Source organism: Myotis lucifugus, unplaced genomic scaffold, assembly GCF_000147115.1.
Source record: "Myotis lucifugus unplaced genomic scaffold, Myoluc2.0 scaffold_487, whole genome shotgun sequence".
Taxonomy (NCBI): Eukaryota; Metazoa; Chordata; class Mammalia; order Chiroptera; family Vespertilionidae; genus Myotis; species Myotis lucifugus.
In genome coordinates this window covers 238,552-258,448 of record NW_005871535.1, presented here as the reverse complement: position 1 = coordinate 258,448, position 19,897 = coordinate 238,552, and the positions used below count along the sequence as shown (strand labels likewise).

Sequence of the window (19,897 nt, the reverse complement as noted above, 5' to 3'; positions counted from 1 at the left end):
GATCAGGTGGTTGGGGGAGCCCCCCTCGGCACTCATAGAGTAGGGCCGATAGGGGAATTGGGACCCCCCCCCCTGTCACACAGAGCAGGGCCGATCAGGGGGTTGGGGTGCCCCCACTGTCACATTAAGGGCAGGGCCGATGGGGAGGTTATGGCTCTACCCCGTCCACACACAGAGCAGGGCCCGTGGGGGGGGGGGGGTTGGGGCACCGCACCCTGTGACACACAGAGCAGGGCTGATCAGGGGGTTGGGGTGCCGCACCCTGTCACACACAGAGCCGCAGGGCGATCAGGGGGTTTTGTCGCTGCCCCGTCACGCTGATCCCGGTGCTGGGAGGCATATTACCGTTTTACTATATAGCATAGAGGCCTGGTGCACGGGTGGGGGCCGGCTGGTTTGCCCTGAAGGGTGTCCTGGATCAGGGTGGGGGTCCCCACTGGAGTGCCTGGCCAGCCTGGGTGAGCGGCTGATGGCTGTTTGCATCTGGTCACACCCCCTTCAGGGTGGGGGTCTCCACTGGGGTGCCTGGCCAATCTGGGTGAGGGGCTGAGGGCTGTTTTCAGGCTGGCAGGTGACTGAAGCTCCCAACCGCTCCTTTTTTTCTTTTTTTTAAATTCTGGGCCAGCTTTAGCTTTGAGGCCTCGGCTGCTGAAAGCAGGTTTCTGGCCTTTGTTTACCTACTGTATTTGATACAATGTTGCGGTCCGGCTGGCTGAGGCCTGGCTGACTAAAACAGGTTTCTGGGGTTTGGTTTAGCTTCTATATTTGTTACAATGTTGCTTAGAGTTGCAGCTGAGAGGCCGGCAGCAGCAGGCGGGGAACCTGGCTTCCTCCGTCACTGGAGCAAGCAAGCCTCCCTGTTCGCGTCAGCTGCCTGGCTGCCGGCCGCCATCTTGGCTGGCAGTTAATTTGCATATCTCAGTGATTAGCCAATGGGAAGGGTAGCGGCTGTACGGCTAATTACCATGTTTCTCTTTTATTAGATAGGATTATTATAGATATAAAGCTCTCCCTGGCACCAATTCTATGTGTTTCAATCTGTCATTGTCCATCGTGAATTTGGTTGATACTTCTATTATAGAGAAAGAGCGAACAGTGATATTAAAATATTTCTTCTAATTAATTTCCTTTTAATGTGCACAAATTCATGCACCAGGCCTCTAGTATTATATATATTTGAAATATAGACAGGTCTACATTTTTCAGTTGATATTTAGCAAGCAAAAAATTGGCAGCACAAAAGTATGCCTGTCTTATATTAAGAAACTGTAGATCTCAATGATCATTATTCCATTTATTCCTTACTTGAAAAACCAACCCGGTGCAGTACAATTGGGCCTCTTTCTCTATTCTTTCTCTCTTTTAGTGATTTGAACCCTCTGTGTTTAAGCGGGGCACATGGCTGTCCACCTAGACTACTTTCCAAGCCTTCCTTAAACCTAGGCAGTGACCACATTGCCAATGAGTTGCCAGTACCTTCCAGGTCATGTTCTTAAATTTAAAGGAAGCTATTTGCTCTTTATTTTAAATCCTCATCTGAGAATATGTTTTAGAAAAATATATAGAGACAGAGATAGAAAGATAGAGATAGACAGAAACATCGAAGTGAGAAACACGGATCGGTTGCTGCCCGGACTTGTATGCGCAGCACCCACAACCTAGCTATGTGCCATGATAGGAAATCAAATCCACAATTTTTTGGTTCAGATGACAACACTCCAACCAACTGAGCCACCTGGCTAGAGTTCTTGATTCTTTGTTCTTGATTCTTCGTTCTCATTCCCTCAGCTGGAACTTTAGCCTGGTTCAGTGATGCCTCTTTAACAATTCAAGTAAGGGCAGCATCCTAGGGATGGCAGAACAATGTATAAAGCAGCACCTAGGCCCCTGGACACCCTGAGGAGCAGAACTCCACTACCCTAGGATCACCTTCTAATTGGCCTTTTTGTGGAGAAAGACAAACTTTTGTCTCAGAGCTCTGTTTTTTGACCTCATATCTAGCAGCTGATCCAAATACCTGAAATAATAAACTAATTTTACAGAAGAGGAAACTAGGCTCAGAAATAAGCAATAAACCCAAAAACACACTGCCTGTTTGGTGGCACAGTTCAAATTCTAAGGGAGCTTCACACTTTCACACTTTTTCTACTATCCTACATTGCCTCTCATGCAGAGAAATGTTAGTCTGAGTACCTAATGCAGGTACCATAGGGACTGCAAGGTATTTTTTTTGTAAGTTGGGAAACACTGTAATGCAGTTTTAAAAATAATTTTAAGTCAATATTTCAAAATCTAAAGATTCATATAAAAATTCAGATTTCCCACCTTTTCTTGAAAAAAAAAATCAGCTTGGTAGCTAATGATAGCTAACATTGTATTTCATACAATTTAAGAAGCTGTCGATTATAAGATTCACCACTTTTTAAAATGGATCACCAAGAACAAAGAAATACCACCAATTATAAGATGCAACCTGATTTCAGAGATGTTTATTTTAAATGCTAACGTGCACCTCAAAATCGTTAAAATCTGGAATATATAGTACCTATTATGTGTCAGCTGTGTTCTAGATTCTTTATAGTTTTAACAAATAATGTTCAAAAAAGCCCCATGTGGTAGATACTATTACTGTCCACATTTCAGATCTGAGGTAACAGAGTTACATTGGGTGATTTGTCCAAGTTCACAACACTAGTAAGTGGTGGGATGGCATTCAAAGCCAAGCAGTTTGAGTGCTTAATCACTTGGTTAAATTAGATCTCTGGACCTACATTTCTGGAGACCAACAACGGGCTGGAATTGAGCAATAGCTACACTTTCAAGTCAGGATATGCAGGCTCCAGGAGATTGAAAATGGCGGTGGAGGAAAGAGGATGCTGCACGGACACGCTCCCAGGACCAAAATGGAATTACAACTAAAATACAGAAAAATTTCCTGAATAATCAAAGAATATGCAGGCTCCAGCTTCATCCCAGACCTCTGCTCTCTTCTCTAATCCAACTTGCTTCACTGAACAATGATGTGACCCAACTGACACTTTTAAGATTAGAATTTGTGACTCTTGCATTAAGTAACAGAACGCTATACTAGTATATTAACAAAAAGCAGTTTTAAAGAGAAAAAAATGTTGAGTAAAATTTAATCCAGAGTTAGTTTTATTTAGAGGGACCACAAAGGGATAATAAGGAAACACTCAAGAGACAGTAGTTCTTTAACTAATTCATATTATGCTAACTGGTATGAAGGGCTCTGAGAGATAAAGACAATGATGAATTAGACATGGAACTTTTTATAAAGATGCTTTTATAGTCTATTACACTGGCAGTATAATTAACAAAAATAACTGAAAATATGGTATTTTAAATAATTTGTAATAAGGTAGCCTTATGTTTTAACATGCAAAGTTCTCTAACACATATCAATCAATGAAAAAGATAAGATATAGAAAACCATAAACAGTGTATCATTTATGAAAAAAGAGATAAATATGCTCATACAAATACGTAATTCCATATTGCACAAATGCACGACTATGCATAAAAGTCTGAAAGAATTTATACCAATTAAGAATAGTGGTTATTTCTGCAAAGAGAACTGAAATTGGAGATGGTAGTCAAAGAGGACTTAAACTTTACTAGTATTATTTGCCACTTTGTATAATTAAAAAATGAAAAGGCTTATCAATAAAATAGGTGTAACATCATGCAGCAAATGCAGGCGATCATGTAGCAACTCTTCTCTGTTTTCAGTAACTGCCATGTGAGATTCTCAATTCCACTTACCAAGAAAAATATGAAAAGGACAAATCCCATATACTAATTCATAATCAAAATTCATAATAATAACCTGACTTTAATGTTTGTTTGTTCTGCTACCCAATGGTGCCATTTATTTTTTTATTGTAATATACAAAGAAGACCAAAACAGAAGCAATGGGAATAGGAGAGACTAGGAAAGCAAAAAGTGATATAAGGTATGTGAAAATGAAAAACCACTGAAAAGTAAAAAAAAAAATTAAAAAAATGAAGGTGCCATAAAACTAGGATACTGAAGAAACATTTAAAATTTAATGGACATTGACATAATGTAGCTTGTAGTATTTTCTGACAATTCCTAATATAAATACATATTTTTTAAGTATTCAGTAACTATTTAACTGATATGCAAAAATGAAGAGCAGGAATTCCAATTTAAGAAATCTAATTCAACCATTCAGTCATTTATTCAACAAATATCTGTCAGCTCTAATGCCAATTTATTTAATAATTAACTTTGCCTTCATGAAGCTTAACACATGGTTATTCCTTCCTTGGAGAGAACTTTCCCATCCATGACTCATGACTGGTTCCTATAGGACTAAATTAATTCATGTTAACCAACTGTCAATTCATTTATATTGTTTAAATGGAATATCTATCTATCTATCTATCTATCTATCTATCTATCATCTTTAAGGATACAAGAGTCAGATATTTAATTTTTAAATTTACAAAAAAAAGTAAAAGCCAGTCAGTCTTATCTTCAAATGGCCTAATTTATTACAAAAATACAAAAAAAAAGTGGGAACATTACAAAACTAAACATCAGACAAATCCAATGAATCTAACACAATCTATTTCCATTATAATTATCAATAAGTCAACCTAGGTAATATATTGCTTCACTTATTCTCCATGCCTCCTTTAAGAAATGAATTATGGTTTCCAAAAGAACAACCTTTTAAGCAAGTTATTATAATGTAACTTGTCTACCAAATAATCTATCACAAACGCTAGCATTTCAAAGTCTAACATTCAAAGTTTTCAAATTAAAGGTAACATTTTATACAAAAAATGTTTATGGGATTTCTGCCTGGAGTATAAAAAATAAACATGCCTTTTGTCTGATATCCACAACAGACAAAGCAGTAGGAATAATAGGAGTTAAGTATATAAAAAGAGAGAAATGGTATTTGATATCAACAATTTATATAAGAAATTCTTGCATTCTCTTCTAAGAGATAATCAGATTCAAGAGATTACAATTATTTCTCAAATCATAAAGTATCAGGACTTATTTTATCTTTTAGATATTAAAAGAGAAATACTTCATAAACTCCATAATGCTGATGATAACTAAGGATTTCTAAAATGTAGCATTCCTTTAAAATGGGTGGGGAACAATTTTCTGCCAAAGGCCATTTGGATATTTATAACATCATTTGCGGGCCATACAAAATTATAAACTTAAAAATTAGCCTGCTATATTTGGTCAAACATTTAACTAATTGACCTCTAATGACTTGGCAGGGCAGACCAAATGATTTCTCAGGCCTTTTACGTAGGGCCTGCGGGTTGAATGTTCCCCACCCCTGCTTTAAAAATATATTCTCTAGGACAACTTTTCCCTAAATATGTTCCTCAGAACACTAGACCTACAAGGTTTCCTGGTGGGGATAAAAAAGGGGGGTCTGGTCAAATAAATTTGGCAAACACAACTTACTTTATCTGCATCTTGAAAATATTTGAAAACTTAAGTCTTGTATAAACATTAGTTTTCTGTGTTTCATTTTTCATCATCACACAGCACACTTCTTTCGTAACAAAACCTTTGAGTACCTCTACTCACTTTCTTTGGAACATACTTTGGTAATGCTAGGGTATGTAAAATTTAAATGATACTAGTTTTTTAGAACCACATTAAGTAATCTAATTAATTTTTTAAAAAGCCATGTAGCTTTTAATAGATACTACTTAATAAAAATACTGTAAGAGACATCTTTGGTGGAATATAGAAGTGATTTAAGTGTAGTAAGAAAAAGCAAGAAAGCAGGCTAAGCACAGTAAATCTGAATAAATTACTATTCTCTAACATTTATTGCAAGAGAGCCAAGAGAGAAAACACCTATCAGTTATGACACCGACCTGGTTATTAATGTAGAATATGAAACGATAACCCAAACAAGAGTTCAGACTACACATTTATAGTAACACTAGAGGCCCGATTCACAAAATTCATGCACGGGTAGGGCCCCTAGACCTGGGCAGCGATCAAGGCCGATCGGGGCCTTCTGGCTGCCGGCTGGGGCCTCCCTTCCCTGGCTGCCGGCTGGGGCCTTCCTTCATTCCGCGCCAACCCCTGGTGGTCAGCGCACGTCATAACAAGCGATCAAACTCCCGGTTGAACTCCCGTGGGGACACTTTGTATATTAGCCTTTTATATATATAGATGGCATAAAATATGCTTGACCAAACTAAAACTATGTCTAAATTTAAGCAAACAATTTTTATTAAAAGAAAGTACAGCTGTGTCTATATTGTTAGCCCTTTTGGTTTTTAAGCCAGCTGATCAGAGTTTGATTTAAAAAGAGATGCCTTAACAGTATGCTAACTCTGCATACTTCTATGGACTTTCGCCAACTTCCATGCTTTAGGGTACAACCTGCAAAGGGGAAACTCCCCTATGATTTATCATCAAATGTAGTAAATAACTGTCTTGGTATTTTCAATAAACTAGCTTTTAAAAAGGCATTAGTTGGAAGGTAGATGGAAAATTAAGGCTGTGCAAGCATTATAAAAAAAAAGAGTAGCATTTTTATTATAATTACTGTTTATTTGCACCCAGCAAAGCATGTCAAGGTTAGGAGGCTTTAATCATCAGAAATCATTGCCTTTCTCTATCTAAGGTAAAAAAGAGAGAAAAAAAAGGTGACTCTAAAATGTGAAAAGTTTAATGTGGATGAAATTCTAGAATAAAATATTCATAACTCTATACAGAATTATTGACTATTGTGATACAAATACAAATATTTACTACTTTGTCTTTGAAGAACATCTTAATTTTTTTTTTTTTAAATATATTTTATTGAATTTTTACAGAGAGGAAGGGAGAGAGATAGAGAGTTAGAAACATCGATGAGAGAGTAACATCGATCAGCTGCCTCCTGCACATCTCCTACTGGGATGTGCCCGCAACCCAGGTACATGCCCCTGACCGGAATCGAACCTGGGACCCTTGAGTCCGCAGGCCGACGCTCTATCCACTGAGCCAAACCGGTTTCGGCTGAAGAACATCTTAATACCAGTCCAAAACTACTCTTAACTGAGAGTATGATACACTAGATATTACATAATCAATAGTATAACCCTCACAAATCTTTTAAATACTTAAGTGTAGTAAGAAAAAGCAAGAAAGCAGGCTAAGCACAGTAAATCTGAAAAATTCCTTAAGTAAAAAGTTTGACGTAATGGACTTTAACCCTGTTCCCAAACTTTGATTCCTACATTCTTTAAGAAGCATTGTTTTAATACCTTGTACTTTGTAAGCTGCTATGATTATAGATCTGTGATTTCTTTTATATAACACTATAATTCATTCATTTAACAAATACTTGAGTATCTACTACTATGGAAAAATAAAGATTAAAATACATATGAAGCCTGCCCTAAAGACACTTAGAAGTCTGGAATAGATGAGACATATATAAATGGTAGAAAGCCAAATCTGTTTTAAATGTGAAGATTGCTCAGAAGGAAAACAGATTGTTTGGTGGGGGAAAGAAGTAAAGGATACAGATTAGAAAATGCATTGATGACAGATTTAAAGAACAGGTAGACTTTAGACAAAAAAAGAGGCTTTGTACTGGAAAAGATGAGAAAAGCATGAAAAATGGAAAATCACAATGAAAACAATTTAATTTTGCAGAAATGTAAAAACTACAAAATACTAAATAATAACATAGAAGTTAGCGGTCCCAAGCTCTGGCAACTTGAATTTCCAGGCCAGATCTAATCACCAATTAAAACATCTAATGTTGAACACAGAGCTCTATAAATATTTCTAAATTAGTGAGCCATGACCCCCTTATATCTATTATACTTCTTGATGGAATGAGATGGTGAAACACATTTTACTTATACTGTAACTCAGAATAAATGATTAATTCTCTTCCAAAGACAAACTACTTTTCCAATTTTGAGTGTATGTACTTAACGTTAGGCAAGAACAAGAACCCTCTTTCAGTTTATAAATACAGCATACACTCAAATGATATTCAGGCTTCATTTTGAAATCATGATATAAAAAGTATGCTGTTCCATTCACCATGACAAGATCAAAGTGTTCTAGTCTCAGTTCTGCAATACTGTGCAGGTCGCTCTGTACCTCAGTTTCCTAACTTTTAAACTGAGGGGGTTCAACATGCATGAACTGCAAAGGGTCTTCCAGCTTTAAAATCCTATACTCAATTGTACATCATCTTCCAACTAATAACAAAAAAAGATAGTATTTTTCCTTTAAAAACATGGAATGAAAACTATCCTTGATTGAGCACATACTAGGTGTCAGGCTCTATTTCTTATTTCACTTAATCCTCATTACATCCCTAAGCGCATGCATTTTCCTTATTTTACTCATAGGGTACGAGCCATCTTTTATCTGTCCAACCCAATTACGGATGGAAGGTAAGGATTCAAATCAAGGTCTAACTCCAAAGCAAATTATAGCAAACCACATTTTAAAACTTGGTGCTCCAAACCACAAATATCAGACAAGACAAAAACAAAACACAACCACACACCAAAAGCTGAAGAGGTGGGCTGTGACTGCGGCGATCTGGAGAGAGCATGGTCTTCCAATAGGGTAGCTCAGCTGCCTTGTAGCCCCACGTGGGAACCAACAAAAGAAGCCAAATACCAGTTGTATGTGTGTGTGAAATCTCCCGATTTCCAAATGAAGGAAAAAAGATTTACCAGCTTCCAACTGCTTTAAACAGTTCTAACCCCGATCTGTAAGGTTACTTTTAATAAATTTCCAGATTAAGTTTTAAAATATGGGCACCAGCAATAAAGCCTAAGCTTTGAAGTAAAACTTGGTTGCATCCTGGCTCTATTACTAGTAGTGTGATATTGGTCAAGTTACTTCACCTCTCTCAGTCTCATTTTTTCATCTGTAAAGTGGGGATATTATCAACGGTCTTGCAGGGTGATTAGGAATTAAAGGAGAATGTGGACTTTAAGAGCTCAGCACAGTCCCCAGCACAAGGTAAGGGCTTGACAATAAAAGTTATTATTACCCTTCAGGATCCCAGTGACATAGAACATGGTATCCATGTTCATAGGCATCCCAGCTATGTGTACGAACATTCCCCAGAGTCTGCCTTTAAAACCATGCTCTGTCACTTTTCTGTAGGCCTTGAATAAAAAGTTTATTTTTAAAAAGTCATACACACTCATTTCTAATAGATACTAATCAAACGTCACAAAGTTAAATTGATCATAAACCTAAAATCGAACCAACTCTCAGACTGTTTTCTGTGGCCAACGATTTTTCTAAAGTGATGCCGAAAATAGGGTTACCACGAATTCAGACTTCTGAATAGGGTGAGTGTAAGGGAAAGTGGTGGTGGTGGTGGTGGTGGGGGTGTCCCCAAAGCTCTTTGAACTCGAAAGATCCCTACGACGTCCAAGTATTTCCCAAATGGCATCTATCTGCGTGAGCCCGAAAAAACGGGGTCCGAACTGGTGATGGGACAAGAGCAGGTGGCCTTGTGCCCTAGCGTGTCTTTTTTATTCTTAGCCACAAGCTCTCGTCAACAGCTGGGTTTTAAACCCAGTCCCCCCCAAAGCCCCATTCCAGACCAAGAGAGAGGGAGCCGGACTTCAGGCTCCACTCGGCCAGTGGAGACACCAGCGAAAAGGGAGGAGGGAGAGGCCCGCGGCCTCGAGGGGGCGTGGGAGACGGTCAGGCCACCCCTGCCCTGGATCGATCCCTTCCCGGGCGGCACCCAGCACGGACCACCCCCTCGCGGGGCCTGCGCGCTTTAGGGACGCGGCTGCTGTCAGCCCGGCCGAGCCGCCGCGGTGGGTGGGGGCTGCGCTAGGGACGAAAGGGAATAACTCGGGGGGTTTCTGGAGAGAAAGGTAGGCGAAGGGGGAGGCGGCATGTGGACCCACGGTGGGGCGCGGGAGGTGACCTCCGGGCCCCTGAGTCCTCCGTCCCCGTTCCTGCCCGGACCCTTCCCAAGTCCCGGACCCGCCGCTCCTCTCACCGTCTCGGCTTCTGTGTGCTGGGGTCCGGCACTCTGTCCCCCCATGACCCCGCGGAGGAAATTCATCTTGATGTTCGGCCACCGGCTCTACCGGCCCCTTCGGGAAGAAAAGATAACTTCCCCTGCCCTCCGCAGGGCCTGGCCCCCCACGTTCGCACTCCGCGGCCGCCGCCACCGCCGCCCTCCAACTCGGCGGCCGCTCCAGCCCCCTAAGCCCGGAAACACTTTTGGTGGAGATGCGCATGCGCGGAAACGTGGCATTACGTGGCGGCTCGAAGGGCGAAGGCAAAGGGGGAAAGTAAACGATAGGAGGTCCGTAGCCTGGGTCCGCCCAAGCCCCGCCCACTGCGCAGGCACCGCCCCCCTCCGCAGGGACACGCCTTCTGCTTCCGCCCCTCTGTGATCGCTGGGGCTGAAACCCGTCACCCACGTGGTCGGAGCCCGGCCCCGCCGGCTGGAGAGGATCCGGAGCGTGTGTACGTGTTTTGGCTTGCAGGGTGTGCAGTAGGCGCCGAACGGGACTGACTGCAACCTCTCAAATCTGGGGTCGTATTTTGAGTCGAAAGTGAAATTTTCCTTCGGCCGACGAGACAGGTAAGGAATCCCGGCCGCGGGGAGGGTTCATTTGGTTTTGCGGTGTAGCTTCTGATCCCCGAAAATTGTATTTGGTTGCATGGCTTTGTTTGGTGGTCAGAAGGGTGCTGGAGTCCCCTCATTCCACTGCCACAGGAGGGCGCATTTCTCAGCTTTTGCTCTTCAAACCTGTTAAAAGGAACGCCAGGTACACCGCTGTTTTCAAGTGGTGTGAGGGGAAAACCAATCGAACTCCGCATTTATCTCACTAGAGAAAATACATTGATCTGCAGTGTCAGTTTGGCAGCTAGTAGCATAATGTTTTGTTATTAACTCTCAACCCCTGCATTTCAGTTTGTGAGTGTGTGTGTTTTAGCATGAAAAAAATGTCGTTTTTTTCAAATCGGTATGCATTGTTCCCTTCAAAATGAGATTTCCAGGTACATATGCTTCTCGAGTAATCTTGCAGATTTCTTGAGCCCAAAAAGCGCAGGGTCTAGTTAGCCAACTGATTCATACATCTTTCCACTTGGATGCCCCACAGGTTTCAGATTCCCCAGCCTCCCTTAAAGAAAAAAAATCCAGATGCTCCCTATGCTCTGCCACGATCAATAGTATCACTAGCCATATAGTTGCTTAAGCTAGAAGGAGGAAGCTGGGAAGACTCAAACTCTGGATTTCACCCCCACTCCCCCACCCCCATTGTCTAGTAGTCAAGTTCTATTATGTTTATTTATATGCAGTATTTCTCAAATCGGTCTGCTCTCCATATCTCTGCCTCTGAGATAGATTGTTGTCATCAGGTTTCACCCAGATTACGGCAATAGCTTCCTAACTAGTTTGTCATTATTCAAGCCCTGACTTCCCTCCATTCCAGTCTCTAGTCCAAGCTTTCTGACCTCAGGGACCACTAGGCTAGTCCATCCGTGGGTGAGCCGAGCAATGGCAAAACATCTGTCCATGACAGTCCTCTTATTAAAATCTTTCAGTGATCACCCATTTTCTCCATAATAAAACCAAACTCCTTAGCTTACTATACAGGCCTGTTATGATCTGGCTCCGGCCTATCTTTACGGCTTCTGCCTTCCCCACAGACTCAGGGTATATGTCTTTGCCCTTCCTCCTCCTTATCAAGGAAACTCTTGCTAGTTCCTTAAGACTTAACTCTGGCATCTTCTGGCAACTCTCAATAAGTGCTTGTTAAGCCAAACTGTTGAGGGCAGGATTATGTTATTTATTTTGTATCTTTGTGTCTTAGCACTGTCTCATAGGCGATATTATGGATAAGTGAAGAAAACATTAAAAGGATATGAATATTATGCTGAGGGAGGAGGGTACCTTTTTTCATCTGTAATGTAGAATTATAGGTAGTACATATCACAAAAACTATAGTGTAAGTTCCTTTCGTAGTGTCAAGGTTTTAAGCCTGGGTGACTTGGATAATGGTGGGGATCATGCTGCCAAAAATACTGTGCACTAAGCATTGTCCCCTGCTTTAAAACTGGGCACTTGACATTTTACATCAGACATTTTCCATGGGGGCATTTTGTTGCAGCCTAAAATAAGTAACTAATAAATGCTCAGCTTTTTTATTACCATGTAATGTGTGCAAAGAACTTCACCAAGTCCCTAAGCCTCACCCCTCCCTCCCTGAGCCTCTTCTCACCTCCTCCCTGTGCCCCACTCCACCCCATCCTTAGGGATGAAGCTCTAAGATGGAGTGGGGCTCATTGGATGTGTACTACATGTATTATTTGGCAATAAAAAGCAGCGCCTTGACATTTTAGCAAAATTGTTTTAAGGCACTGGCCTGTTCAAAATGCCTGGCTTTGTTTTAAATGTTGGTGAGTATAGTAGGCCACTATGAGCTTTCCCTTCATTTGACCTGTTTTCTTCCCTAACGGCATGCCCTGGGTAGGAAGGACTATGGGCAGGAAGGATGGACAGGTAGTTGCAGAGCAGATGAGTGTGGAGGCCCCAGACCTCCTCTTGACCTCTAGTCTTCCCTTTGTCCCGATGTCTGGGGAAGGGTGGAGCTGCCCGTTACTTCTAGGCTCCAGAGGAGGCAGAGACGGTACAGTGGCCATTTTGTCCCTCATTTGGGGTCTGAAAGGAGAGCAGAGACATCATTTCTATAGAATAGCCACGAAATGGACTCATTTAAGGGAAAGGGGGTTACATGTGAATCTGTTTCCACTGATTTTATAGAGAAAAGTCAGGGACCATGTCCTGTTCTTATTTGTGCTCTTTAATCATCTAGCGTAATTCCTTTATCATGAGAGATGCTCAAGATCCATTTCTTAAATAAAGGAAGAGAAGCCCTAGCTGGTTTGGCTCGATGGATAGAGCGTCGGACTGCGGACTGAAGGGTCCCAGGTTCGATTCCAGTCAAGGGTACATGCTGGGTTGCAGGCTTGATCCCCAGTAGGGGGCGTGCAGGAGGCAGCCAATCAATGATTCTCTCTCATCATTGATGTTTCTTTCTCTCCCTCTCCCTTCCTCTCTGAAATAAAAATATATTTTTAAATAAATAAACAAATAAATAAATAAAGGAAGAGGAAAAAAATTGTGACTGCCTGACTATGCCATTATACTTCTGACTTTCATAAATCTAAACACTCAAGATAAGAATGCCATGAATTATTAAAATACACATATTTGACTTGGGTAAATAAAAATGATTTTTCTTTTCCTAGAGCAAACCTGACAACAGAGCAACTTACAAAAGTCATTGGTTTGAAATTCATTTTTAAAACTGTTTATCCTTACAATCCCCTAGTTCAGTGGTTCTCTTCGGTGGCCCGTTTTCCCCATCCTTTCTTACTTTCTAGTGGCAAACTCAACAATAGCACTGGCAAGATTGCACTCTTTTTTATGGCTGAATCATGTTCCATTATATATATGCACCACTTATTTATCCATTCATCTATTGATGGACACTTAGGTTGCTTCTATATCTTGACTATTGTAAATAATGCTGCAATGAATATATGGATGCATATGTCTTTTCAAAATAGTGTTTTGAGTTTCTTCAGATAAATACCCAGAAGTGGAATTGCTGGGTCCTTCTTTGTCTCTTGTTATAGTCTTTTTTTCTAAATGGTAAAAGGCTTTTTATTCCACATTCAGCAATATAATTTCTCCAAAAACCTAGTAGGCTTCTTAGCTCTGATTGCAATTAGTTCTATATGCTAGTAGCCACCCTCAAAGTTTGTCTTAGGTATAATTCTCAGCCTGATTTATTTTGTTTATAGCTTTTGTTTTAAAGTCTATTTTTGTCTGGTATAATTGCTACCCCAGCTTTTTTTTTCTTTGTTTCATTTTCATGAAATATCTTTTTTTATCCCTTTACTTGCAGTCTTTCGATCTGCAGCGAGTCTCCAGTAAATAGCCACATACAGGTTTTTAAAGACTGGTTACTGGAAAATCAGTGTACAAAAATATTGGTGATACAATTATGTGTAATGTCCATTAACCAAACAACACACAGCAAAATAAATCGATAATGATGAAGCAGCAATTGACATTTATGACCAATCAATAATAACAATATCAAGCATATATTTGTGCTCCTTATAGGCTAGCCTTTAGTAATTCAAAGTACTTTACATAAAATGATTTACTTAATCCTCACAACAACCTTATGAAGTAGGCAGTGTTATCAGTCCCATTTTACAGAGGGCAAAATGGGCACACGGAGTAACCTGGCCCTGTCATACAGCTAGGAAGTGGCAGAGCTGGGACAGTTGGCAGTCTGGCTCCAAAGCCTGTGCTCTTATGTACTTTGCTATCTGACCTCTCTAGACTCAAGACAATGACCTCGCACTAAGTGGTCTACAAGTTCTTACACAATCTGGCCCCTCTGTTATCTCCATGGCCTCATTTTCCCTCCATTCCAGCAACACTGGCTTCCTTGGGTTTCGGGAACTTGCTCTTGCCTCCTGTTCTTTGCTGTGTTTTGAATGCGTGCTACTCCAGCCACATAGAGGACTGGCTTACTCCTTCACCTTATGTAAGTCTACTCAGATGTCACTTAGGTCTCTCCTGACTGTCCTAAGTTGTAATCTTCCCATACTCCTTCTCCCTCTGCTCTGCTTATTCTCTTCTGTAGCACTTATCATTCTGATACATAATTCTTCCATATATATTGTTTTCCCACATTTCATCAGATCTAAGACATCAAATCTACCTCAGAAAGAAAAAAACAAACCTGTCAGGTTGTAAAAAGCCATCTACCAACAGATGCATTTAAATTTCAGGTTTTATAAAATGTAAAAAAAATGTTCATTGTAAGATTAATGGAATATAGTATATTTTATTATTATATTTTAATCCTCACCTGAGGATATGTTTATTGATTTTAGAGAGAGAAGAAGAAAGAGAGAAACATCCATTTGAGAGAGAAACATAAATCCGTTGCCTCCTGTGCACACCCAGACCAGGGATCGAACCTGTGACCTTTTGATGTATGGGATGGTGCTCCAACTAAACACCTAGCGAGGGCTCATATATACTTTAAATCTTTACCTTGTTTATTATCTCTTTTCCTACCACCACCAGAATGTAAACCACAAGGGCAAGGATTTTAGTCCTTTTATCAATGGCTTGATCCTCAGTGCTTAGCACAGTGTCTCTGACACATAGTAAGCATTTGGTAACTCTTCAGTGAATGAATGAATTCCCCAAATGAAGAAATTCCCACTTTTGGCTGTGTGCATGGGAACAGAAATCCTGCAGTGTTGCTAAGCATTGCATGGCAGCCAGACTTCCCAGATAAAGTTAGAATCAGGCTCCTCAGAAAATTTTATTACCTAGTTTTAGTTGATGAATATTTTGTTGATCTTTATTGATCAACTTAGTAATTAAAATGCGGTCATATGTAAAGATAAGTGACTGTGGGAAAAAAGGACATATTTTTAGGATCAGATAGCCATCTTAACCTGCCAGTGGGCAGCTCACTTTGTTTGAGATTCATTATACTTATGCAGTGGTTCTTTTCTCTCCTTCCTCTTTCTCCTCCTCCTTTTTAAGACAGGTAATACATTCACATGGTTCAAATAAAAAGTACAAGAGGGTGTACAGCAAAAAGTCTCCCTGCGATTCCTTGGCACCCAGGCAATTAATGTAAACAATTCTTGTTTATTTTTCCAGATATGCATATATGTATATGTAATCTCTTTATTTTTTTAAACAGATATGTGTAGCATATTGTACACACAGTTCTACACCTTACTTTTTCCCATTTAATATATCTTCGAAATTGTGCCATACAAAAAGAGGTATTTCTTATCCTTATTGTGTTCCATGAAGTGCTTTTCAAAACATTTTTAGCCCTCACCAGTTTGGCTCAGTGGGTAGAGCGTCGGCCTGCGGACTGCAGGGTCCTGGTTTCGATTCCGGTCCAAGGGCATGTACCTTGGTTGCAGGCTCGATCCCCAGTAGGGGCGTGCAGAAGGCAGCTGATGGATGTTTCTCTCTCATCCATGTTTCTAATTCTCAATCCCTCTCCCTTCCTCTCTGTAAAGATCAGTAAGAGGTATTTAAAAAAAGTATTTTTAAAGCCCTGGATGCTCATTGGGAGAGGTGGGTGCAAGCAAGCGGGTTCTGACCATTCCCTCCTGCTCCATTTGATTGATTTCATTTGCTTATACTTCCTATTTCATTGAAAAGATTCAGAGGCTAAAATGTTAGACAGCTGCCTATTAGGAGATATGAAATGTGACCCAGGCAAGAACTTGGGAAAGGCAAGTCCATCAGTCTCACATGCTGTAGAGTCCAGGGTTCAAATTCCTGTTCTACCTGTTTTGAAAGAAATAATAATAGTACCCTCCTCATGTGGTGGTTGTTGGGATTATATTAGCTGATAGCTTTGATGTGCTTAGTACTTTAGTACATGAAACATAGTAAGTGCACACTAAAGGCTAGAGTGGAGGCCCAGATCGTCTTTGGTGTGTATCGTTCATTTCTTAACAACTGAATATTTAAAAATATTATCCCGTTATGGTACTCAACTCAAACTTCATTGGCTCATGTTACTGAAAAGTCTGTTACTTCAAATATGGTTTAATCTGGAGCATCAAGGCAATCTCTCCAGGATCTGGGCTCTCACTGTTTTTGGACTCTACCCTTGTTATTGGTTTCCATAGTGTCAAGATGGCTGTCAGTACCTGCAGTCCTATAATCTCCCAGGTCCAAGTTCATTAAGAAAGACTCCTAACCTCTCTCTTCAAAGTCCCAGCAGAAGTCTCCTTCTGACCTATTGGATCTGATTAGGTCATTTGCCCATGTGTTGACCCAGTTCCTGTAGTCCAGTGTGTGAGAAGGTCTGATTGGCCTTGATTGAGAGGCCCACCTCTAAAACAAGCAATGGGAATCCTCCCCTCATCTCAAAGGATACGGCATAAGACAGTGATGGCGAACCTCTGACACACGTGTCAGAGGTGACACACGAACTCATTTTTTTGGTTGATTTTTCTTTGTTAAATGGCATTTAAATATATAAAATAAATATCAAAAATATAAGTCTTTGTTTTACTATGGTTGCAAATATCAAAAAATGTCTATATGTGACACAGCACCAGAGTTAAGTTAATGTTTTTCAAAATGCTGACACGCCGAGCTCAAAAGGTTCGCCATCACTGGCATAAGAACTGGGGAACAGGGACTTTCTTCAAAGAAAAACTGAAATACTGTGCCAGGAGAAAGCTTATCAGGATAGAAAAAAAACAATAGATGCTCACTATATCCCCTAATGGACTTGACTGCTGGCCAATGTTTTTGAAAAATATTTTTCCAGCCATGCTACTAGCATATTGCTAGCATCAGTTCTGTTGCTCTGCAAAAGGTTCAAAAGATCATGTTGCATTATTTAATAGAAGTACTTTCACACTGCTTCATATTTATATCTGCAAGCAAAGCTGTTCCTACACTCTTTTAAAGAAAGTCCAGTCTAGTTGTGTTTCCATTCTTAAGAAAATACAATAAACAGAATTGCTTACATATGAAATACCTAAATTAGAAAACCCCATTTTTAGTTTCAAAGGGCTTTTTAGAAAACTATTTATTGAAGGACAGATCCAGGCCCTGGCACTCTTGCCCCCTGTGGAATTTTACTGTCACCTGTCTACACCCACTCTCTTCCTCCTCCCCTCTCAGCTAGCTGAACAGGCAGGTCCTGCATAGCCAGAATAGTATTGAAGTTTTTACTGTCCCACTCAACAGCTAGACCGAATCCTTTGAAGTTCACATTACTAGCCGATGCCAAGATTCCATGGAAGCTTAAGATGATTTATTATGGAGTCATTGCCACTTTCACCAGTAATCCATGATCCCGAAGCAAGTTGTAGCTGATCTATCTCAATTGCCTGAGTCTATGGCCCAAGTGAGTATGGGTGGGCAGGGAAGTCTGTAGGCTATCTCTTGAGATTAAGGTAGATGGGGCCTCGTAGCCAGCAGGATGGTAGCAGACCAGACCAGAACTTTCAAAGCCAGCCCACACCTTCAAGGGCCCCTCACTCCCCAATTCCGGCTCTTTTGTGAAGTTGACTATAAGGTACCAATGGTCTGTGATTGTGAACACATTACACAGATAATGGGGATGGGCTCAGTAACTTGCCGATATTTGGTGGCAGAGGCAGGTGGCTTGAGGAAAGAAGAGGGAGTTGATTGTGCACATAATTCTCTGCCAGCAGCTCAGGAGTTCATGGGCAGAAGAATGGAAGATGGGAAGATCATGAGCACAGAGAGGCAAAGCAGTCTTCCCTGTGGCCTGACTTCCCTGACGCTGCCTTGCCCAGGACCTCGCAAACACCACACTAGTTGTGGGCAGTATAAAGAACTAGAAGAGCTCCAGCCTGCTCCCCCCACTACCCTTTCCCCACCTCCAATCCCTGCATGCACACATGGCCTTTCCAGGGCAGGGCCAAGTCCTATAACTGCTCGCTCTCTTCCATAATGACTCCTAAATAGCTTAGCATCGAAGGTTTCAGTAGGTATTGTCACGGCCAGTCTCCTTCCTGGGAGGGTGCTGCCATGTAGGTCTGGTTCTTCCAGTGCCTGGATCAGCGCAAAATGACTATACTGGTATTTTGGTACTAATTTCATGATATAATAAACATCAAGATCTTTGTTTTTTAAGAGCTCAAAATTTATACCATTGAAAACAAATCAGTGATACTACATATTAAACACATTTCTTTTTTTTCTTAGTTCTTTATTGTTGAAAGTATTACATATGTCCCCCCCCCCCCATTATCCTCTCCCAGCCCGCTCCTGCCACCCAAACACATTTCTTTTTAATAGAAATTAGCCATTTCAAATTCTGCTGTGTCCTTCAGAAGAGTTGCATGTCTGATGGTTTTGATCTGGCTCAGATTCAGTGCCTTCCTGCACCTATAGCTCTTCTGCCTGGAGCTTTTTAGAACCTTAACCTCTGAGTAACTGCTTGGCTCTGGCCAGAGGCTAGGCCTCCCTATTTTGCCAATCTGGGAAGGATGGTCTTTCCAGTTGTCTAACTCCTGCCTTCCCCAGCAGAGTGAGCCACTTTGTTCTTAGAGCGCCCTTCTAACAGGATCCATGCTTAGTCCCTTCCTCTATTTTGAAGGGGAGGGGAGTAGGTAGATTGTGGGAGAGTGTGTGTGTGTGTGTGGTGGTGGTGGGGGGCGGTGAGTAGATGGAACTGCGGGAGCTGATGGATAAAGAGAGGTTTTAAGACTTCTGTGAAGGAAAGAAGAGGCAAAGAAGAAGATGGTGAGAGAGAGGCAAGAGGGATCCAAGAAACTGAATTGAAACTGCTGACTAATATCTGAAGCTCTAGAGCAGCGGTTCTCAACCTGTGGGTCGCGACCCCTTTGGCGGTGGAACGACCCTTTCACAGGGGTCGCCTAAGACCATCCTGCATATCAGATATTTACATTATGATTCATAACAGTAGCAACATTACAGTTATGAAGTAGCAACGAAAATAATTTTATGGTTGGGTCACAACATGAGGAACTGTATTTAAAGGGCCAGAAGGTTGAGAACCACTGCCCTAGAGTATTATACCCATATTAATTCAGGGTTTTTTTCAGTACTGAAAGATAGCTTGGTATAGCAGAATTCTGAAAGCAGATGTGCTTGGTTTCTTGAACTACTGACCTGGAAACATTTGAGCCTCTGTCCTTTGTGCCAGGCTCGCTATAGGTACTCTCTCATGTGTAATCTCATTCTGGAATGCTAGAAATTCTTACTCCAATTTCCTAGAGAAGCCGGGGCTTCAGCGTGCTACAGAACAGAAAGGCTCGTTTTGTTTGCAA

General features: G+C 41.0%; 1 protein-coding gene across 6 annotated transcripts in view; it reads right to left on the bottom strand.

Annotated features, from left to right (window-relative positions):
• The window catches only part of USO1 (USO1 vesicle transport factor), a 76,032-nt gene extending 65,726 nt beyond the window's left edge, over positions 1–10,306 (bottom strand). For 3 of the 6 annotated variants that reach the window (XM_006103509.3, XM_006103511.3, XM_006103510.3), the window contains exon 1: positions 10,029–10,255. In XM_006103509.3, coding sequence (XP_006103571.1) covers positions 10,029–10,094 — 66 coding nt within the window. In that variant the 5' untranslated portion in view covers positions 10,095–10,255. Of the gene's footprint in view, positions 1–10,028 lie in introns of all 6 variants that reach the window. The other 3 variants (XM_023744810.1, XM_014445926.2, XM_006103512.3) reach the window with 2 other exon arrangements.
• Positions 10,307–19,897: the final 9,591 nt, after the last annotated feature.